The 22,970-nt window shown below is 48.5% G+C and overlaps 1 protein-coding gene and 1 long non-coding RNA gene across 6 annotated transcripts; one reads left to right on the top strand and one right to left on the bottom strand.

The window, feature by feature from the left end:
• Window positions 1-597: 597 nt before the first annotated feature.
• LOC130528847 (capping protein, Arp2/3 and myosin-I linker protein 3-like) lies at window positions 598-22,129 on the bottom strand. Of its 5 annotated transcripts, XM_057038636.1 has the most exons (40): window positions 21,938-22,129; window positions 18,597-18,691; window positions 16,629-16,679; window positions 16,482-16,541; window positions 15,318-15,439; window positions 15,136-15,230; window positions 14,819-14,889; window positions 14,632-14,705; window positions 14,482-14,557; window positions 14,098-14,186; window positions 13,920-14,014; window positions 13,668-13,754; window positions 12,910-13,019; window positions 12,730-12,807; window positions 12,523-12,599; window positions 12,041-12,145; window positions 11,890-11,959; window positions 11,595-11,676; window positions 10,922-11,018; window positions 10,662-10,716; window positions 9,860-10,032; window positions 9,710-9,778; window positions 9,069-9,162; window positions 8,141-8,239; window positions 7,931-8,050; window positions 7,746-7,859; window positions 7,493-7,668; window positions 7,162-7,249; window positions 6,972-7,091; window positions 6,401-6,467; window positions 6,136-6,323; window positions 5,898-5,977; window positions 4,568-4,738; window positions 3,359-3,551; window positions 2,578-3,274; window positions 2,396-2,469; window positions 2,193-2,319; window positions 1,413-1,484; window positions 1,222-1,329; window positions 598-1,096 (listed from the first exon to the last, which is right to left on the bottom strand). In XM_057038636.1, exons 1-40 carry the CDS (start codon window positions 21,993-21,995, stop codon window positions 1,056-1,058), a joined length of 4,518 nt encoding a protein of 1,505 aa, XP_056894616.1. In that variant the 5' UTR covers window positions 21,996-22,129; the 3' UTR covers window positions 598-1,055. The 5 variants fall into 5 exon arrangements, with proteins under 5 accessions (XP_056894616.1, XP_056894614.1, XP_056894615.1 ...); XM_057038634.1 differs by having other exon boundaries at window positions 16,482-16,679; XM_057038635.1 differs by having other exon boundaries at window positions 2,193-2,286; window positions 16,482-16,679.
• On the top strand, window positions 21,397-22,970 carry LOC130528849 (uncharacterized). The gene is made up of 2 exons (XR_008951411.1): window positions 21,397-21,711; window positions 22,096-22,970. It is a non-coding gene; the product is annotated as an uncharacterized LOC130528849 (long non-coding RNA).

Genomic DNA, 22,970 nt, shown 5'->3' with positions numbered 1-22,970 from the left:
TTCAAATAACTGAAATGTTTCCTCATTTTACTAATATAGATCTGAGTCATAGGGCGGGAAAAAAGGGTCGCTGCACGGTTGCCATTGACAACCTGCAAGATCTCTGCTATGCTCGTCGTTTCTGTGTGTGTGTGCGTGTGTGTGCGTGCCTGTGCGTTTCCAGGCAGTTGCCTTGTTTTTGAGGATCAGTCGCCCCCTGCTGTTACTCACATACTTTTGACTTCCGTGATGAAGTTGCCATGCCAACTGGAGCAGGCACGTTTGAAGCCAGGCGGTAAAATTAGATCCAAAAGATGCCTGTTGCGGTAAAACCATGTGATTTTACCACGTAAACTCACCTACGTTTTAGGTGATAATGAACTAATTATTGTAAACAGTGCCAATAATTAACAGTGATTATGGACGAGTAATTTGCACCTTTACATGTACAATTTGGGTGTAACTGCCATTTTGGCCACTTGGGGGCGTCACTAACAAACCTGAAACACACAATGAGGTGGCGTGAACCTGTAATCACCGTTTCAACCCGCAGAAGCGTGCAGAAAGCAAGCGCACGCCATGGAATAGGCTTTGGTCAGCTTGTTCTCAAGAAGAGCCTTGTTTGTTTTTCATCAGTGTTTTTATTCATACAATGAGGGTGCTCATACATAATATTTATTTTTATCTTTATAAAATATATCACCTTTCATTTCCTGAAAGCAAAACTAGATATAAATAATCAAATTTCATCCGATAACAAGCAACTAATCTTCAAAGGCAATCGGCTGGGTCGGCGGTCCAAAATGCATTGCGGCTATAAGAAATGACATTCTAATAAAGACTTTCCTGTGTGTCAAAAGACTGGAGGCTGCAAAACGCGACACGCTTGGGGCTTTTCTACCACTGTTAAAACACCGCAGCCACAGACAGAGTTGAGCGAAAGGAAAGCAACGACAGGAGTGTCAACAGAAGCAGTGAGCGATGCCGCGTGATGCCGCGTGGCCCCGTGTGTTTTGTCCGTTTCCCTCAGTGGACGGAATGGTCAGCCGCAGGGCGCCGGGCGGTTCCCTCGGGCCTCACAGCGGCTCGCCATGGCCGGGGGCAGAGTTGAAGCTGTCTGGAAGGCAGAAGAGGGGGCGGTGCACACCATCACTGACACGTGCTCAACACCAACCAATCCAAAACACACACATACAGTAACTGATCACACAAACACACACAAATATAAACAGAGACATGTACCAGACAGGTCCAGTGACTTATTTCTGTTTTGGGGTAGTCTAGGCTTTTTCACAGGGGGTTTGCGATTTGGGGGCTTCTCAACGTTATTAGGGCTTTCCCTGTCAGTGCCTGAGCACAGTGAGGACAAACAGGTTAGATACAGACGCAGCTTAACATGGAGACACCGACGGCCACGCCGAGGCGAACCGTACCTGCGTCGCAGGATATGGCCTTCCTGTTTCTCTGCGGCTTCACCGGCGCCTGAGGTCTGGGTCCTTCTTCCCCTAAACAAAGCAAAGATGGGAAAAGCTGAACGGTTTGTGCAGGCAGGCTGTGACACTTCTGTCAGATCCATCAAAAGCTTCCTCTCCAGAGTCGGGTCAATAACAACCTGTTCAGGTCAACGAGTCATCTGCTCCACGCTTTCCTGGCTTGTTTTGGGATGTGCAAAGCCATCCATGACAGGAAGTGCCAGGTGGTTCCATTATCACCTCTGTGTGCATTATTAGCTGGTAGCGTTGGCAGACGTTTTTTTTTTTTTTGCAGTTACACAAAATATCAGTCAGTCAGTGGCATCATCGAGCCCCATAAACAGGAAATGACGTCACAGGCGGCGCACAGAGGAGCCCGACGCTGTCATGTGTCACACGCTGCCTCCTCCAGGCTGAATGGCAAGCTGTAATTATGTCACGTTGTTCTGTGTGAATGAGAATTAAAGTGCTTCATTACTGGGACGTTGCACATCTGATCCGAGCTGCTGCAGTTTCTTCAGCCCTCTTCACGGGAACTAATATTTCCTCTTTTGTCCGGCAACTCAGATGCCATCATGCCAAGTCTGGCGTGTGTCACCGGTATCCTTAATGACGCCGGACTTGTGTGATTATTGAATTTTGACCTCCAGGCAGCTGCTGATCTCAGTAATGGCTTTTATTTAGCATGATTAGCTACCCCCTCCTTTTTGTCTGTGTTTCTCGGGATCCATCTGCAGTTACCTTGACTTGCCGCTCTGTCCGGTAAACCGTGCCCAGGCTTCTTAAGAGGGGGTGGCACAGGAGGGGGTGGCAAGTTCCTCTCCGCGGCCAATTCCTTTGGAAAAGTCACAAACGAAGAGGTCTTTGGCTAAATCAGAAAACCAGAAGACAAAGAGAATCAGTGCTTAAAGCTATACGTTTGCATCCTGCAACAATTTCCGCACCTTTTCGGGGATGGGGGGAGGCTGTCCCTCCGAGTCTCTTCTCTTTTCTGTCTTCGCTGTAGCCACCTCCTGGTCTGCAGATAAAAAAAAGCAGCATCTGTCATGTGGCGCCCAGCTGTGTTTACGCTCTGAGTACACATTTCAAAATGCTTTGCGGACGCCACTTTTTCTTCTGAACGCACCTGTTAAAATGTCGGAGCTCTCCGGTTGGTGCCAGTGCCTCAGTTTTGGGAGGTGCTGCTTGCTGGCTTGCGGCGGCGGGTCGGGTTTGGACGTGCTGAGAGCAGCTCGTCCTCCTGCGGAGCCCCTCCAGCCCTCTGGAAACCCCACACCAGCGTCAGAACACGGCTGTCTCTCTCCCTGTGAGTCCGGTTGGTGCCAGTCTGGTCCTCCTTCTGTCCCTTTCAGAGGGTCCATTTCCAGCTTTGGCGAAGGGGTCCTCTCTGATGGATACGGTGGGGACGGCCTCTGAGCCAGATGCAGCATCTGTGCCTGCCTCTCTGGCTTCCTGCTCATTGACCACTGATTGTCCAGCTGCATGTCCGCTGGCCTGTTCTCCGACCAGGACCGGTCTATCTTTCTCCCGCCCACCCACTGTCTTTCTATCTTTCTGTCAATCTGCCGCTGCGTGTGCCTGTCCACAGTCCACTGTCTGTCCGCATGCCTCTCCGGGTGTCTACTTTCTGTCCAGGCCCTGTCACTCGTTTTTGCCTCTCCAAAAGTTCTTTCTTGTGTTTTGCTGTCAAAGTGCTGCCTGTCTCTCTGCTGGTTGCTCCACAGTGTGTCCGCCTGCAGCACCTCCGCTGTCCTCTGTTTGTCGTCTGCCCAGTACTTGTCCGCCTCCAGCGGCTGCTCAAACACGGCATCCATTTCGAATTTCTGTCAAAATACAAGAGGATGCAAGAATAAGGCAAACGGGACCGCATGTCCCATCAAAGCCAGCGTTCACCACACCAACGGTACCTCTCTGGGTGAGTAAAGAGGGTGTTTGCTGCTCCCCACACAGGGGTGAGGGATGCCCGCCACTGGGGCAGGACTCAGAGCATGGCTGGTTTTCCCATCGCACGGCTTCCCGTCGCTCCCATCGTTGGGAGATCCCACCCAGGCAGCGGCCCTCGGCGGCTGAAGTAGTGTGTAGACGTTTTCAGCGGCAGTCCTACGGAAGGGAAAGCAGTTCTTCAAAACAGAGGATTACCTCGGCTGTCAGACTAATTCAGACAGAACAGAGTCCTGGAAAGAACTTTTTTTTGGAGAAGGTTGAAATTTTACATGTATTGTTCCCTTTCCACAAGGTCAGTGCTCTGCTGTGGTCCCACAGTCACGAACGTGACGGGAGGGAGACTGAAGAGCTGACGGCCCGACTCCGACGGCGGAATTTAAAAGGCATCGAGGCCACTTCTGTTATTAAGCATCACGAAAACAGCTCTCACGGTTATGCTAATCTGCATTTGACTTGTTCGATTCTAATCACTTGGCTGAGAATCGGCGGCACCGGCTGTCATCTGCATCTGTGCACACATGCGCCGCGATCATCCTGTCAGCACTTTGGCAACGATCAGCCATTTCCAGTACAAACAAAGGCTAAAGGAGATTTAGAGCGATATTTGTCAGTGTGTTTATGTTGCCGATTGCCCAGACAGAAAGAAATGCAGGAATGAAGCCGTAAAGCACCACCAGTAGTTCAGCTTAGTCTGGAATTTCCTTTGTTACAACTCAAGATTGGAAACCAAAATCTGCCCTGCCGGTCTGGTAGCTGAAGAAAAGGTGGAAACGCAGATTTTTGCGCGATTGTGCCCCCTCGTCTACTCTGTCACAGTCTCCTTTGCTGGTGTGATGTCACACTAATTATGCAACCGATGGAGCCGGCGCCATCTGGCCCCCTCACCCCGAGGTGGGAACACAGTTCAGATCAGTGTTTACTCCTCCAAACTGTACCGTTGCGAGAAGAACACAGCTGTGTTGTTGTCGTTTGACTGGATTTTTTAAAAATATACCTATATTTACTGAAATAACCCGGACTGAGTTTCAAGGAATCAAATGTCCTGTTTTAGCCCCCACAGTTGAGTATTTGATAGACAATCAAAAACCAGTGTGCAGCTTGGAGTCGCAGCTTTGGGGAGTTACAATGAGGTTTTATCTTTGTGCCCACGTTGTGTCCATGTGTACACAAACCCCATGGTTGCTGCGGCAACAACGGGGCCGACGTCTCCGTAAACCTCCGCGCCGCTCTCGGACCCCTGGCTGGGCGCCTGGTTGCGGTTCTTGCGGAATCCGAAGATGGCCAGCATGTTTCTTCTCTTCTTCCTCCTCAGCGAGTGAGCTTTGTGGAGCGACGAGAGCTGGCTGCAGACGAGGATGCAGATGTCAGACAGGCCTGTCTTGTGGCTCACATCACTAACGCAATCATGTTAACAGCACCAGATGAACCAGATTGTTTGAAATAAACAACCATTTTACTGATGAGCTGGATTTGAGCTTTGCCTAAATAAAGGCTCAGGACAAACATCTGTCCTTGCTGCCAAAGCACAGTAGAATAAATCCAAGCTGCTAATGACAGGATGCAACCACGGGCACATCCGCTAACGCTAACACGACTCCTTTGATGCCATTTCTCATAAACCAGTCCAGTACTGGCCCCAAAACCATCAGCCAGCAGGGCGCAGGAGCCACGCAAAGGCCCACTGTGAGACGACACAGATGCACGCTGGGTAAATAAACACGCCGTCGCGTTAGGGGGAAAAGTGAATTCAAAACTTGGGACTTATCTTTAAGGAAGTGTGAGGAGGAGGAATGATGAATAGAGCCTGAAACACTCCCACCCGAGCTTCCAACCTGGCGGTCAGCAGCATCCGAGAACACAAAAATTCTTTGTCTCAATTGCGATTTAAGGCAAGCTGTTGAGGTGAGTCCTGGATAAAACCCCTTATTTGATGGGGAGCTTCAACTGGGGGGGGTTTCTACACAAAAATCTATGATTCCCGACAGAGGGCTGTGGGTAACACCATTCTAGAGCCCCTGTCACGATGACAGGCTACGGGATTCCTGTCTTAATTTTACACTACAATCTGCTCTGACAGCATCCGTCTGATGTTCCTCCATATCTGTAATCCATTTATTTGTTTAAAGATCTGTGTTGAATACACTGCTGTCTGAACACAAATGCACCATAATTAGAGTTTAGGTTGATTCCCTGTCATTTTGAGCCACGTCTTTAATAAACGGAGAGGACTGAAGACTCTGTAGACGTCAGTGTAATTAAACTCCTCTTTGATGCTGCGGGGGAAATTCCACCTTCAACTACGTTACGTCCACCTCCTCTGCTATTTGATATTTGCCCCTAACAATATCAGCAGCCAACAGAGCGCCGCCTCCTTGCGGCCGAATAACCGTGTGAGAATTCCTTACAAATGCGATGAATCGCTTATTTCAAGCAGGCTGCCACAAACAGAACATGAGAAGGGTTAATGGGAGAAAAGTCTCTGTCGGTATCAGGATGTCTCACCTGTCAGGTAGAACTCTCTTGGTGTAGAAATCTGGAAATCCATCATCAAGTGGGCTTAGTCCTCCGTTTTCACTGCAGTGCTGCGCACACATACAAGCACACACAAAGATTAGGTGCAGCTGGATCTGTACCACATTTTTATACACCTGCTAAAAAATGGATCACCAATCGCTGACATCTCATCGATAATTATAACCTGGACTGTATTGGGCCGGAGAAGAGACAAACGACGCCGTACCAATTCAATAGGGATGTGCCCCGCCCTGTTTCGCCGTGGCGGCCTGGGCCGAACCCGTGTCACATGATGGAGAGGCAGACCCTGCGTGGGCAGCTCCGACAAGCCCTCCCAGGATGCAGAGCAAGACAGAGGTGAGGAGTAGGAGGGCACGGACGGAGGTGGCGAGGAGCTGGAGTCGTCGCAGAGACCTGGGGAGGAGGGCGGGATTTATGAGTTCACGCGATCAGACCCACGCGCCTGACCTTCGCGTGCAGGGGTCACTCACTCAGCCTGGTGGACACAGGGCGGATTCGCCTCGTTCTCGAGCTGCGCTTCTTAATGGCTATTGTGTCCTAGGAGATGAAACAGTGCTGAGATGCTCTGGGACGGTATCGGAGTCAAGCTGATGGCTGATGTCAATGGCTGTTTTTGACCGATCTGCGCTTATCGAATCAAATCGAGCGAAAGGAAGTGGAGAGTGGCTGATAAGGGACCGACTCTGGGACGTGGGAGGAATCAATAATGCGCTGTCGTCGGCGGTTGCTGCGAGGAACTTCCTCCAGATTAAAGAGTGCAGTCCTGAACTTGGAGAAACGGGAGGAAACTAATGTTGAACGGAGCCTGAGGTGAGTATGAAGGAGCGAATGGATTAACGCCAAAGCTGACCCGTATCGGATTTGGCTACAGTGCTGTTTAACTCTGAAACGCCACAAGTGGTTTTGTGATGAAGATGACCTAGAGTTTATTTTACAGCCACAGATGTGCATTTGCGAGCAGAAAAAAGTGGAATGAAACAGGCGTCGGTGGGAGAGCAGCTATACTGGGAAAAGTGGGCGTGTCTTTCAGTGTCGACTCACTATGCTGGTGCTGAGCTCTTCGTCTGTGATGTCCAAAGAGTCCCTGTGTCTGTTCAGCCTCCACCCAGTGTCCTCCTCAAACGCCCCCTCCCAGGGATTCAGATGAGACATCTGCCCGGTCTGAGCAGAGGACACTCTTCAGTCTCACTCTGAGACACCATACCGAGTATAAATGCTGATTAATATTTACCAGGGTCTTGTGGGTGGCATAGAGCTCCTGCAGTATTTGGTCCACAATAGAGTTGGTGAGATAGGAAACCACCGAGAGCTTCACCTCCCTGGGTCAGGACACATGGAAGACGGAGACGGAGAGAATCAATAACTAGCTTTCCAAGGCTGTTTTTCTTACGAGCGGAGTTTAGCGAAAGCAGTTGGTGAACAAGGCTAGTCAGTAAAAAATAAGTCCAAACATTTGAATAGCTTGTAAAAGTCATTTCAGTAGGTGGAGGTGTGTTGGGAATCAGAAACGGGGATGATTTTCTCAAAGCTAGCATGCGCGCTAAACTGAACCGGCGTCTTACTCTAAGGCTCGATGAACGTCCTGCGCGGCTCTTTCCATCAGGGCTGTCCGAATGGATGAGCGAGGCACAGACACGCGCTCAGAGATGGACGAGAGCGGGGGGCTCAGCCTCTCCGCCGCCGAAGACGATAAAGGGCAGAGCTCGCGGCACAGGGACACCATGGAGTCCACGATCACCTGCAGCGTACACACAGCCGTCACTGGGCAAGTCATTGGTGAGAGGTCACCGCAGAATGGGGACACTCTAAATCTACCTGGAGCTCTTTGTCTGCAGCTTTGGCGAGTTCGCCAGCCAGTGAGTCCAGTCTCTGCCTTACGGGCCCGTCCACGGAGAGGACGTGAGCCAGCTCACAGAGGGACGGGTACAACTTGAGGGACAACAAAAATGTTAAAATTCGGCGGACAAAAAGAAACGCTCACGTGTTTCACATCCACTCACCGCGCGGGAGTTCCTGGCCTCTTTTAATACTTGCTTGGCAGCCTGAATATCCTCCACCTCTGCAACACCTCGTAACACACACACCTGCTGTTGGACGCGCACACACAGGCGTTCCATCACCTTGGAAACAGGCAGAGCGTCACCAGTGTGCACAAAAGCGACCCTGCCCGTCAGTATTGGAGAGACAAGGACGGCGGGGAGGAGGACTACCTGTTCTGTGGTACTCGTGACCAGGCCTTGGTGCAGCCGCTGGGCCTGCTTCTGAGAGAAACGCTGGGTCTGGTTGTTCCTCACCAGAGCTCGCTGGATCTGGACAAGAGGGGGATCAAATGAAGGTCATTGTCTTCTTTTAAATGCTCCGCTGAATCCAGCCTCTCGCCGAGGCCAAAAAAAAAGAAGAAAAACAGTTGCAGTGTCTGCTCATGAAGAGCTTCCACGCCTGCACCGCTGCAAGTCTGGAATATATTTATCACACGAGCTTGTCTGTTTGAGAGGAGGGTTGCTTTAAAAAGCATTTTAAATATCAGGGCTGGAACCTCGTGCGCAGGTCTGAGTAGAATTTGCTTTCTTTCTGTCTCAATATTACTGAAACGCTTCCAAAAGGCGTGTGAAGATTCAGCTTAAATGTATTTTCCTTTTGGGAAATTTCACTGTTATTTATCAGTAAGAGAAACTTGCTTCAAGCGCTTTAGTGTAGATCTTACCCCATTCGTTAGCTAATTAAAATAATATGGAAATCATCATCTATGAGTCTGAAAGCCAATTTGTAATTTTCATTTAAAAATACCCCCTAAATCCCAGAACAGCACTCTGCCTGCGGTCTCTAAATAAACCAACAGTTTGTAAACATGGCTCCGTGGGAGAAAATACTGTTTTCATTTCTTTCCTGATGTCCCGAAAATGCTGCAGCTGACTGTCGGATAAAAATTAGCTGAGATAAAAAGGAGAAGGGACAAACAGGAAGTCTGTGGGCAGAGTATTGGAAAAAGAGGAATATATCAGGCCCTTTAATATCAGTTAAAAATGGTTATTTGATGACGACGTGCTAGCGTCAGTACGTTTCTGTCACGATTCGCACTGAGACTTGACGCTGATGCTAAAAAACTTGTGATTTGTAATGACTTGTAATGACGCCGACCTTGGTGAGCGCCTGCTCCGTCCTCTCCGGGTCGCTGCGGTGCGCCTGGCTGATGTCACTAAGGGGCAGAGGCATGTACTGCAAGGTGAAATTACTGCGAGACAGAGGAGGAGAGGAGGAGAGACCGGTCAGATCGAAGGAGGCCCTGACCTGCTTTCATCTAAATATTACGTCTCGTTCAAAAAATATACACAAAACATGATACAGCCACCGTGGCTGTAATTTGAATTTTAAGTGCTAATAAAAACGGTGCTGGTAACCCGGCTAATGTTAAAAAAAAATAGAGGGTTTGAGGTGATTTGCAGATTCAGAGGTTGGTTGTGTTTATTTCCCCCGGTGGGCAGAGTTCACCCTCAAATACCCCTTCTGAGGCAACGGCTGAGTAACACTCTGATCTCTGCAACCGTGTCATCCAAAGCCTAAAGGTAAGTCTGGACTATTAAAGATAGCAGAGTGCAGAGCAACAATTTGCTCACCTAAGAAAAAAGAAAAATTAATTTCAGCACGTTTGAGTGCTGTGAAATAGAAAAAATCCACACTCAATACTGTCCTCGCAGCAAATACGTCAGGCCTGATGGTATCGATCGGCTGCATTCTAGATTGTTGCCGTTAGGGACAGCATGTGGATGGCGGTTTATTACTGTTCAAGAGCCCGGGCCACATCCAGAAATCCTGCTGAGGAGGTGTTGTTGCGATCCCACGTCACGCTCCTGCAGGGCAAAGTGGCGACTTTTACCAAAGGTGAACTCCACATAGAGCAACAAGTTGCCCTGTTGCCTCTTCCCCTTCACCTGAGGGTGGTGTTGATCTGCAGGGCCTTGCTCAGCATCTTGGCTCCGATGTCGTCCATGTTGTTCCCGCTCAGGTCCACCTTCCTCAGACAGGTGTTGCTACCCAGGGCGTTGACCAGGATGGTTCCCCGGGAGCGAAGCCGCGAGTCGGTCAGCGACAGCGACTGCAGTGCCTGGTGGAGGGGAAAACCAAATCACACCAGTGCCCTGAAAATGAGAAAGCATCTGCTCTCTAATCCTGTCATATCTGTATCCGTGTGCCAAATCGCTTCTGTCAATAAAATCTACACCCTGGTAGACAATTCTCACACCTGAGCACATCCGGCGGGCGAAAGCCGTGAAAGGTTCGGTGGAAGGAGGAAAGATTTATAAAAAAATGAGCCGTGGGAAGAGGAGAGGGGTCCCTGATGAGATTTACTGCAAAGTGATGTGACTGCTGGCCGCTATGACTTTACAGTACACGATGTAGTTATGAATTATTTACACTGTGTGTGCAGAGTGATGGAGGCATGGCGACTGCAAGGGTGGCAGAGCAACAGTAATAATTAATGAAAGAGTGACAGGCCTGCGTGGAAACAATGCCGACAGGTTTCCAGGTACCCTGATCGCCAGCAGCAAGCGCACACGCGGACTCTGGCGCCTTAAAGATAACTGCAGGCTATTAGCCGATGCAGGAGATGATTAACAGCTCTACCACGTCTCCCGTTTCGAGGATTTGTTATGTAACCAACGCAGGTACAGCCTTGTGGAGTGTTTTTCTTATTTAATCGCGAGTCTGGACGCTCTCCGCTCTCTCACTCACACAGTCCTCCTCCTGGATGAGCTGCACCAGCTTCTGCAGGACTTCATCCAGAACCCTGCAGACACAAACACCAGACAGGAGGCACGGTCAGCCGGCACTGCTTCTTTCCTGCTGCCAGGCGAGCTTTCAGCTTTGCCGAGAGGGCAGCAAAACACAGGCGCGTTCAGGCTGGCAATATGCAGTGCACACACACGCGCATGCATGCAGACACACTCGTGCACACGGGTGCAGTAAAGGGTGATGTGGAACAGAAGCAGCACCTGTTTTTGATGTTGAAGTTCTTGCCCAGATGAAGGTGTTTGAGTGAGGGGTGTCTGGAGAGGGCTGGCAGGACAGTGAGCAAGTCTGCATCTAGGCCTGTCAACACACACACGTCATTGTGTTGCTATATTTGTGGGGACTTTGATTTGGGGTATTGCATACCCCAGCTCTTTACCCCAATTGTAACTATCCCAACTAACTTCCTAACCCAGCTTTGACCTTAACCATGAAACTGTCCTTTAAAGATCAGTCAAAATGTCCTCACTTTTCTCCACTCTGCAAGTAGAATGACTGCTATGCTACTCGATATGTAGCAAGTACAACAACACCCACACACATTCTCATATTTCTATCTTTGTGAGGACTTTTATAGACATAATACTTTATCCAGCTTTCCACCCTAACCTAACCATCCCAATTAACCCACTATCCCTAACGCGAACCTAAACCCAGTTTTCACTTCAACCTTCAAACCTTCTCTTGCCCATCAAACAGGCCCATGAAGTTATGAGAACAAGCCAAAATGTCCTCACTTCGCTAGTAGAATGAGTATTTCAGTATTCGATATTCAGCGAATACAAGGACATAGACACATTAATCCAAACCTAGCGAGGTCAAAAATCTCTGGCGTAAAGCCATAAAGTCAGGAGATGAAAAACAGTGCCAACATACCGTTGTCTGAGATATCCAGCGTGGCGATAGATGAGACTCTGGGGAAAAGTTCCTGGATTACAGCAGCTCCTGCAGATCTCAGCTGAAGACAGAAAAAAACACACAAGCACAGGCACAAACCAGAGTCCAGCATTAAAATAGTCCTCCTCATTTTCCCAACAGAGTTTAAACAGACATCTTCTACTGCTGTTTTGCTGGTAGAGAAGATGCTAATTTGGTTAAGTCCATGTTCTCTCCTAGCCACGTAAATCAAAACACGGTCTTTGAGATGGATGCCGTGGACAACAGTACTAACCTCACAACTACTGATGTCTAAATGGAGGTCATTGATATGAGGATTGGAAGTTAATCCTGTCAGGAGAGCCCTGTGGAGACAAGATGGAAAGAAGTGAGAGATGACAAGACAGAGACGAGGAGCTTGTGGAGGGACTGAAAAGGTGAGACACCTCAGAACATCAGGAGGCAGCTTCATAGCAGCAAGGCTGACATAAGTGAGGCTGAAGGCTGAACTGAAGAATTGACGGAACAGCGGCAGCGAGTCCTTCACCTTCCTTTGAATGAAAGAGAAAAATAAAGAGTGAAAGAGGACAAAAAGGGAACAAATCACAATGCTGACATGTTCGGTAATCATGGGAGCTGACAAAGTGAGAAACAGGGAGAACTGTCTGGGGTCATATTACAGATTGCTGTGTTAAATATTCATGAGTCTTATCTTTGCAGACAGAACAGAGTTCTGCACTTTTAAACATCAGTAGACGGACTCAGATGGAAAGTCTCCCAGAAAAACTCATTTCAGATTTCTCATTATGAGGGATGTGATGACAGAACGAGGGAGAAAGATGAAGAAGAAAGAGGGATTGAGAAACTGTAGATATATTTCCACATGCAGATTTCCTTAAGGGTTGAGGTAATGTTAAAGATGACTAACCTGTGAGAGAAGGAATTTTTGGAAAGATTCAGAAAGGAAAGATCAGCGCAACACCCCCTCAGAAGAGCCCCAAACAGCTGCATGAGACACAGGGTGGACACAGGGTGGACAGTCACTCTAGGCTGACCGTTGCACAGAGAAAAATGTCCTCGCTCGCCCCCCGCGGAAAGAGCTCGCTGCTTATTTAGCGCCAGCATTGACACTCACTGAGTCCACGGAGCAGTCTGTGCCGGACAGATCCAGATGGACCAGGCAGTTGGGCTGAGACAGGAACAGATACAAGTTCTGAAAGACACGGCGAAAGAGAAGCGCTGGGTTGGAAACGCAGAGTGGGGAAGAGAACAAAGAGGCGTCGGGATTGTCCTGATTGTTCAGGTGTGTTCTGACCGAGGCGTCCTCTCCTGACAGGACCCCCGGGTTCCTGCTCAGGTCCAGGTGCAGGAGGGAGTTGGAGTACGCGTCGGTGGAGCACAGAGCCTGAGAGAGAGACACCACTCCTGAGAGAAAGATGGATGAAAGGGGGGGGCAAGAGGAGGGAGGGTAGGTGTCGTACAATAAGACAGAGGACACTTTGTGTCTTTGTATTATTCACACACATCTGCACGTATCAGAGGAAGGAAGAGAGTGGCGGGTGTATCTGCTCAAACTGGATTTTCTGCTTGCGAAAACATTTTTAAATCAGATTTCTTGTGTGCCTGATACGACCCAGGGGAACGTTTCCTACATCAGTGCCCTGACTGAATGGGGGCATGATTTGGGTTAGCGCGCAGATGTTCTGGGCTGTTTGCTCTGGGTCGCCAGCAGGAGACCGCCCAGTGACTCCAGTCTCTCAGCCCACTTTAGCCGTCAACAGGGACATTTTAACGCCCTCACCTGTCATGTACAAAGTTACTTTCAGTTATTTCCTGCAGCATTATTGTGGTGCTTGCAGGCTCTTTTTTCATTAGCCAAGATGATAATCAGCCTGTTCCTATTCAATATGGAGTGACAGCTAGGACCAAATCAGGGAAGAGAAGTTGGAGAGAACCTTAATTGACAATTTAGAGGATGACTGAAAGAACTGCACAATCAGCTGTTCCAGTAACTCACAATCTGGACGCAACTATATTAGACAGGGATGGAAACGAGAGAGCAAAGGCCCGAACCTTTGGAGGTGAGGGAGGTCTTGGAGAGGTTGAGGAGGCGGAGACCTTTGCTGAGTCGGCACACCTGCTGGATTAGGCTGGATACGCCTGCAGGAGGAAGAAAAGGAGTCAAATTCTAATCTGAATTACCTTTAGGTGTGTGTGCGTGTGTGTGTGTGTGTATGTGTGTGAATGGTGTGTATGTGCTGTTAATGACCGGTGGTCTGTCCCCCTCCCACGACCCAAAAACAGACCATTTTGTGTCCTGCCTACCTTGGTTGTCCAGTGAGTTGTGGGCCAGGTTGAGCGAGTGGATGACGGAGGCAGGGTTCTCTGAGAGAGCGGCTGACATCTTCTGTGGAAAGTCTCTGGAAAGCGAGGACAGAGGTTAACGTGTCCTTCTGATAGAGCGGTACATGCCATCTCGCGCAAACGTGTGCAAGTGACTCACGATTTCAACCCCGCGTTCTCAAGAGTGATCTCCTCCAGACTGGAGGATTTGCTGACGGTGTGCAGGACCTGCTCGGTGACCTCTGACCCCTGGAAGTAAAAGCAAACCTTTACTCTCAGATGTGCAAAGCAATGCACCCAACGGTCTACAACAAAAGCATTGATTACATTAAAAAAAGGGAGCTGAACTGTTTGAAAAAAAGGCAGTTTGATAAAATACTGTAATCTTGTGCTCAGCTGTTGTATCTCTATTAATGTGATGTTTAAACGTGAATCTACCGGGAGCCTACAGCTCCAAAACATTTGGAAACAGCAGCAAAATTACAAAGAAGCGGGCTGTCTGCCATGTGACTGCCGTCCAGATACAAATCAAGTCCATACTTACTATACGCAGGTCCTTGCAGTACAGTTTGGTGAACCAGGTGTTGTAAGCCATCGATGCGACAATCACTGCCAAATCCCTGTGAGGAATCAAATCGGAGGTAAGCAACATGGCCGATATGAGACAATCTGGGCGCAGTCGTTCCTCCCTCACCTGCTCTCCAGGTGACTGAAGTCCAGCAGGTTAAACTCTCTGTTGTCCTGGGAGTGATAAATGGTGTCCACATCCTGGAAACAATGGCTACCATCAGCCTGAATGCTGTTGGGTGCACTGTATGACCCCTTTATTCTGTGCGCAGCCCTCAGAAGCACTCACAGTGACACAGTCCCAAAGCTCTTACCCACTGCACTTCCTCCTTGCAGCTGATGCCATTATAGTCGCAGAGAGCGGAGTACGTCTCTGAGAAGCCTCCTGAGAGAGGCGGGCGGGAGGAAGACACAAAACAAGAGACAAAACAGGGAACACGTAGATGAGAGCAGCTGCTTCCTTCGGCAATGACAGAAATAAAAAAAAGGAGTGCAAAAGCCATGTTTGTCCAGATGAATAATCTTCTATTTCTGTGTGATGGCTTTATAAAGTACGTTACACTCAATATTTTGGAAGAATATGTGACTGGGTGTGTATGAACGTGTGGAAAGTGGCGCGTTTCTGCTTTACCACAGGCCCTCTGTGTCTCCAGTGAGGTCTCCGAGCTGGGCGAATACTTCCTGCTGCCCTCCGAAAGGTCACTGTCTGAATGACAGATGGAAGGGCTGCGAAGACAAAAGGTCATTTATTTCCCCCCGACTTACACGTGGAGATAGTTAGTTTCCATCTCCAGTGAGAAAATTTAGACGCACGCGAAAATGGAGTTGTTGAATATTCGCGACAGGGCGTAGTTAATGTGGCCCACCACATGGCTGAGATGCTCGCGTGACTCAAACCTCAGGGAGTAGCTGGATTTGTCGGTGTCGATAATGACCTGCACAAGAGATTAGAACATGCGAAAATAAGAGAAATGGGGAGGGAAGAGAGAATAGCAGGTAACGCTCCCTCCCTCTGCTCTTTAGTGATTATTACTATTTAATTACTCCTTAATTTACTCTTCTTAAAGCTGGTGGTGGTGGTGATGATGATGATGACACTGTCCTACTAGTCATATCTTCCCCTGTTCTATATAACAACGTTTTTGTCAACAATGAGGACTTTGTAGAAGCGTGTGTTCATAAATGAACCAACAGTGTCTCTCCATTTTCTCATTTTTGGTCATATTTAATCATTTCTCTTGGTGTCCAGATGCTGGATTTGCATTTGCAATGTGTATCAAAAACTGGGACAGACCCCACTGCACGTCCATAATACATCAGCACAACAGTTCGGCGTCGATTTATCATATTTTCAATGTTTGCGCGCTCCAATCAAGCACAACAGCTCCAAATCAATGGCCTACGCCTCAGTAATTCCAGGAAAAAGAGGGTGGATGAAAGGAAAGATGAAACTGTTGAGTACAAGAGGATCTGGCACAGAAAGGATGGAGGGAAGGGTTCAAATATGGATGGAAGAGGGTGACGACCATCAGAGCCAGGTAGGAAACAGGTTAGTCAAACGATGAGGTGGGGAGGGAGGAAGTGAGGCTGCAAGGATAAACTGACAAAGACAATGACTGACCCTGACTCTGATGTTTTATTTATAACAGCCTTGATTCAGTAAGTACTAATTTACATCTGGATTCTCAACACAATAACACAAGAGTGTCATCAAACAGTAACCAGGACGCTGACATTCAGCATGCACACAGAAATGACTGCAAACAGCATTGCCAGGACATTAAAAGTGGGCTTAAATGACCCCACTCAACACTCAACATAAATGCGCTGAGGTATAAATCACTGTAAAACATTGCTGCTGTTTTAAGACCAGACAGGCAAAAAACACTTTTATCAGTAATATGAAATATTTAAGACAAGGCTGCTCTTTTTGTACAGACCACCAGTCAGGCAGAGATGCAGCATGTTTAAGTTCACCTGGTGCTCGGGGTGAGAATTCAAAGCCCGGATTTCCAAAAAGTTGAACGTGGCTTCTACCTGTGGTTGCAAACACAGTGAAGTCTTCAGCGGGCGCTTTGACAGAACACTGCACAGCAAGTGAGAGTGGAAACAGCTTAAAGGTACCTTTGCGGGAGTCTTTGGCGCCAAGAAATACAGGCGCCATGTTGTGAGGACCTAAAAAAAAAAGCAAACAGGCAGTAATGATGTGGGAAATGAGGAGTATTGATCCACCTAAAAATGTGTCAGACGTGCATTTAGTGTTTACAGATGGAGAAATACTGCAATGCCGGCTGGGAAATGATGGCAGTGACGCAACATCTGAATCAGATCTCAAGAGATGCAACATCATTAGTGTGACATCAGATCTGGGCAGGAAAGTGGCTCATTTATTTCACACGACGCGCAGCGTAGCTCTGGGCTTCCGCTTCCTCTGCATGTTATTTCTATTTAAAAATGATGAAACTTCAGTTCCAAAACTGTTCCTTCACAATTTAGCCTTTTCCTGGTAGAGATGTCCTGCAGCGTCGGGGTGAAGCTATTTGTGTCTCCGGTTGGTGCTCAATAACAGCGATTCTTTTTTTCCTTTCCTTGACCGAAAACACAAAAGGAGTCAGAGACTCGTCGTCAGAGCAAAACAAAGAGCAGTGAGTCTCTGACATTTGGCTGCTCCCCATCGGCTCCCGGTACGGCCCTCTGCCCTCTCTCTTCTGTTATTCTGCTCCGTCACTCTCAATCATTGACTCCGCTCTCCCTGATGGTTTCTGATGATGGTTTCTGCTAAAACACTCCCTGAGGACACAGCCCACCCCCCCACCCCACCCCCATCCATGTGTCGTTGCATCAGTGCTGTAATTAACGTAAAGCTTCTTTTCTTTACAAAGGCAAGTTTACCAGGTAAAATCTTGCGCACATCCACTCATACATCTAACGTCTGAGGATGTCCCTGCTGGCTGATTGAAGCAACTAAATGGCACCTCATTATTGCTGTAACGGCGCCGGCCTACAGCTAGCAGCAGGCAGAGCAGCGTGTCGGAGTGTGCTGAGGCGGCAGGAGGGAGATCGAGCGTTCACACCAAGCAGGTTGTGAAGAGCAGCTAACAGAGAGTTATTCCCTTCTCCTCTGGTTTGACGGTACGGGTGAAAGAGGAAATCATGAAGATAAATTTACGTGACCTTTAACGACAGAGCGATTCAGCCTAAATTCTCGTTTGGAACCTCGGGGGGATGTGAATTCAGAGCGTTGATGCTAATGCCTTCATCCCCTCCCGGCGCGCCGCCTCGAATGCCGGGCTATTTTCCCATCAAGCACGCGGGATGGAGAGATTTCTGGCTTAAAAACAAGCTGAAAGTGAGAGGGAAAAGTGTTGTGTTTGGCGGTTGGACACATAAAAAGAGCTTCTAGATCAAAAGTCTCTGGAGGCCATGTCCATGCTGCTGCATCAACGATCGGTGAGGGTGAAAGACGACTTGCTTGTTGGAGGGCGTGAGGAAGGGAAGCACGAATTACTGAAAATATTACAAAATGCAAAGATTTCAATCAATCTGGGGGCTACGAAGATCTTTATGGTCTTTATGAAGACTGTGCGAAGCGAATAACAATTTCTATAAATGTATCCTGCCCTCACGTTCAGTTTAAGCTGTGGCTACAGGACTGATTGGCCCTGATTTTCTTCTGATCTTCGATTCTTTCTTTTTTTTTGACTCGTCATAAAGACTTCACATCTCTTGCTCGTGTCTATCCTGATGAAAAGCAGAATCAAAGGATGTGAGCTGCTCAGCCCCCCGCTGTCTCCACAGCGGGGCTCACAGACGCCCAGGAGTTCACTCACACTCAGGCAGCCGTTCCAGGACTCAGGCTGCCGTCACGCACAGAGCTAAAGAAGAAACTCAAAGGCTCCAAATGAATGTCTCCCTGTTAACTCATAGACAGGCTCTAACTCCGGATCCATTACCAACGCACTGGTAGGCAACATCAAAGGTCCCGGACATCCATGATGCATGCGTTGACCCGCTTAGTCTGCAGGATCGAGGTGCTCCTCGGGATCATCCCAGTTATGGTAGCAAAAAAGCCCATCAAAAGCAGGGACTTACCAGTATCCTGTCCTCCGATTTCCCGATTTTGGTGTCGAGCTTTACGCCATGAATGAACTTGACAGATGATTTCTCGATAGTCTTCTTCACGCTGTCTGTGGACGAAAACCACAACAAGGGGCGTTACACTAGCAAACACGAGCAAGCCCTAAATCCCCGTTACGCGACATTTTTGTAGCCCTGGATGTGTTTCACAAAGACAGATTTACAGCTGAGGGTTCACGCTGCGGACGGACGCTGTTTTTTTGGAGTAATTTGTCACGCTCGCATTAATGCGAGAGCCGCTGATTAGAAATGTCGGCTGTAGAACAAAGAGATTACTTAGACAAAAATTAAATGTCATGTTAGTGCAGATCGCTGTAGCTCAGAGGGAATATCGGAAAAACTGTCACCCCGAGTCCTGTCATCTTACTCAGGCCGAGTGTATCTCTTCCTAATCTTAGCTAACACCTATCATTGGATTTATTAGGCTCTTTGTATGGACACCACACACGTTGTCAGCTAGATGTCATTTCCACCACATCACCACGGTTCCAATGCAAATAGTCCCATTTTCTTCTTCTCCTCAATAGATGCTTCTTGGCACATCGTATCCAGATAATGTATGTAAATAATCGGCTTGGGCGTCATTAACCTCCATTCAAAAGCGGTGTGACACAGACGGCATCTGCACTGGTGATTCGCTGAGGACTACTCCTGTCGAAAGGCATCGGCGTCAGCGCTACGACCTCTGACACGTGCACGTGTGGCACACAACCTGCCGGAGCTGCAAACCCACTCGTCACAGACACGTGACATCGCCAGAAAGAGCGGCGGGATTGTGCTCCGCCGTGAGCGGACTGTCTTTGATGGATTCTACCAGCCAGGGGAAGGTGGGGGCTGTGTTTACACTGGTCAGGCGTAGCATTACGATGAGGTGGAGTCACAAACACTGGCTATCTCATCATCCTGGTGCCTGGTGTGTCCCCCCTCCCCCGTCCCCTCAAGTGTACTCAAGTACAGTTGGCAGATTTGTTGACCGCACGTGCCGCTGATTCATGTGGTTCACACGTCGCGGGTGTGACCAGCTGCACCGTGCTCTGCCGCGCCCCTTCCAACCCAACCGTGCCGGGAAGTGTGCCGTCCTCAAGCACGGTACACTTGCACTCACACGAATGAACTAATCCAGACTTTGGTGGTTAACATGCCCGGGAAGGGTCCGATTGCCTAGCGTGAGTGCACACCTGGAAGCAGGAAAACTGGACGGGTGTAATAATTTGAGCGGTTTGACAAGCACCAAACGGACAGAGCGTCCCCAAAAGCCCTCCTGAATATCTGGTTTCATGTCTTCCCTGAGGACCACATGGTGCAGGGATGATCTATGGGAAGAAGGCATGTGGGTGGACTATTGGGACAATGTTCTGCTGGTAAACCTGGGCATCCATGCAGAGGTTACTTTGGCACTTTGACCTGATCAGCAATATTCCAGCAGGATAATGATAAGGAGCTAGTTTGAGGTGTTGACTTTGTCTGGGAATTTTCCCAAATCATCCCAGTCTGGCATCTGCGGGCATTGCTGGAGAAACGAGTCTGAACCACCTTATAGAATCTGTGACCAACATCTTGATGCAGACACTATGACAATACCAGGGAGGTGGTCATTAAGCTCAATGGGTGTTTGCTGCTGAGTTTATCTCTATCCATTAGGATGAATGCAGTATTTGATAGGGATGCATGATGCAGATTTTGGAAGCCAATACGATAATTGCGTCCTGCTTTTGAGCCAGAACGCTAATGGCCTAATTACGACCCCTACTACTTCATTTTACTTCAGATAAAACCCTTTGAAGGCCATCAAAGTCTGGCAGGATTCAAAGGATTTATTTATTTTTATTTTTTGCTCGAGTGGTTCCTCTCAAAGACAAATCTCCACGATGTGTTTGTAACACAGCAGAAGAGAGCTGTGACACTTCGCACGGAGCCTAAATTCCGTTAATTAAAATAATGCTAGCTACTAATCAAGACATGAATAAACGTGGGGTGAGTAGAAGGTGCGAGACCGGACACCGCGTGTAATTCACGAGGTGCGAATGGCAACGATTTCTGTTTTCTTTCTCCAGTCGTTGCCTTTTAATCAGCATCATTAAGAAGTTTCTTCCTCAGCTGCCTGTCGTTCTTTTCAGACAACCTTTATTTTCTAAAACATTCCCGACCTTGCGCTTCAGCGGACTAATTTTTTCTCCCTCTCACAGGTCAATAATGCTGCTCCATTACGTAACCTGAAGCATCTGCTTCTCTTCAAACAGGACAGTTTCATATGCATCACGGTGGAGGGGCTCGCAGATGTGTTCATAGTTGAATGCAAATAACATATAATCATGTGACCTGTTTAGTAAAAAAAATACTATGATGTAATGAAAATAAATGCATGTTGATTACTAGATCGTTTTATACAAAAATTGTCAAAACAAGGAAATAAACAGTTAAGGAAATAAACAGTTGACTTACGTATGTTAGTGTCTGGGTGTGGACAGTATATACATATATATGTACACACATACACATTGATGCATGTCTCTGTATTATGACAGCAATATGTCTTTGGAGGGCGGTTAAAGTTTTCGGTTCTTCCACTGTTGCTCTGAATTTCTGATCCGACATCAGTCCTAGAAACACACGCGGAATCCGCGCAGCAGAAGTGGGATCAGAAAGCGGAGCTCTGTGCAGACCCGAGCCGCCCTCCGCGACCCCTGGGCTGCACCGGGCTGGGAAGGACCGGAGGAGAGACGGTGATTCTGCAGGATTAATCGGACTCATTATGGAGTCATTAACGCAGCGGCACATGTGCGGCCCTGCGTGCTGCGGGTTCACGCGTGACGCCGACCTGTGCGCTTGTTGACGTTGGAGTGAGACAAGAGAGACACACGCCTTGCGCGCTTTGTCTGGCTGCTGTCTGTTTTTCTTTGCGGTGAACATCTGCCTCCATTCACCCGCACGTGCTGTGGCGCGCACGCACATACAAACGCGCGCGCACACACACACACACACGCTTTTATTTCCACAACGCCTCCATCCCTCTCTGGCCTAAGGCTGGGGGGTGCCCAATACCTGACCCCCCCTGCAGATCTAAAGCCAGGTAAATGTCCCCGCGCGCTCTATATGGTTCATCTGCGCGTCAATTACCGCAGGTGCGCCGAGGGGCAGGAATCGGAACCGGACGCGGAGGTGCAGCTCATGACGGCCGCTTGCTGCGTCTGCTCGGTCGCGGCCGCCGTCGCAAAAATGCAGACGCGCCGCGTGCGACCGCGGCGGCACCGCACGGCGGGACGCGCCGACGGAGCGGAACGGCGGCGTTTACCCACCTGTGATATCCTTGGTCACGCTTACGAATCCAGTGGCCGTGATCTCTTTAGAAGCCATGTCGGTTCCCGTGTCCTATCACCAACCCCACCTCCTCTCCTCTCCTCTCTTCCCCTCTTTTCTCCTCCACCCTCTCTCTCTCTCCCTCTCTCTCTCCCAGGCATTCCTGGAGCAAACTGGTGGATATGGGAGAGACGGGAGCTTCATGGAGGAGTGGTCAGGAGGAGAAAGGCGGGGATCATTCGGGGATGATGCAGCTTCTCTTTGGGCCATGCCAGCAGAAAGACTGTTGATTCTGTAAACTGACTCTAAACACGAATTCGTTTTACTGCACAAGTTATTTGGGATATACAGCATACTGGTGCGATATACAGGGAGCAAAGGTTTATTAGGGCCAATAATTCGCTGACCGATATCAATGGGAACAGCTGGATCATAGTCATGCTAGAATAAATTAATATTGTTGTTCTAAATTAAAAATAAGTAGAAGCTCGTATATTTTGATCATCTCAATAATTCAAAATGACAAATTATTAAAAAAAGGATTTTAGTCTGTTAGTCATATTTTAAAAAAGCAACAAAAATATTACAGTGGAATGATTATTAAGTCTGTGTTGTGATCTTCAAACCAAATAATCTTGCTGCACTGGAGGCTTCCTAGAGGACATCTGGACCCCATCATTCAGGAAAATGTATGATGTAAATTATTGGGTCCTGGGTGTTGTTTGGTGTTTGTTGGTTGTTTTCCCTGTTCTTTCTCCAGGGGGCGTGGTGGAGCCATTTTCCTACAGCTGTCGCTGGTGACAGTCACACATGCTGCCAATTGCTAATATACTGGCTATTTAGGCCCTGGGCTCCTGTTCACCAGTGTTGGATTGTTCCATCAGCTTTGTGGCAGATGTCGACGTTCTTAGTAAAGATGTTCTTTACTTCAAGATCACCACGCCTCCCTCCTCTTGTGGAGAAATCGTGCAGGATCTTCCCCCCGCCACATTCAAGACTTCTTTCATTTAAAATAAACCCTTTTGAGAGCGA

Source organism: Takifugu flavidus, chromosome 7 (genome assembly GCF_003711565.1).
Source record: "Takifugu flavidus isolate HTHZ2018 chromosome 7, ASM371156v2, whole genome shotgun sequence".
Taxonomy (NCBI): domain Eukaryota; kingdom Metazoa; phylum Chordata; class Actinopteri; order Tetraodontiformes; family Tetraodontidae; genus Takifugu; species Takifugu flavidus.
The sequence above is the reverse complement of the archived record's forward strand: the minus strand, read 5'-3'. Positions and strand labels throughout refer to the sequence as shown.

What these genes read in the sequence shown, in the direction of transcription:
- LOC130528847 (XM_057038634.1), bottom strand. Translation starts at nt 21,995, where the DNA reads ATGGCTTCTAAAGAGATCACGGCCACTGGATTCGTAAGCGTGACCAAG. An exon ending in ACTGCAAGGACCTGCGTATA is followed by an intron (nt 14,187 to 14,481) that starts GTAAGTATGGAC and finishes TTTTACTTCCAG; the next exon opens with GGGTCAGAGGTCACCGAGCA. An exon ending in GGCCATATCCTGCGACGCAG is followed by an intron (nt 1,330 to 1,412) that starts GTACGGTTCGCC and finishes CACTGTGCTCAG; the next exon opens with GCACTGACAGGGAAAGCCCT.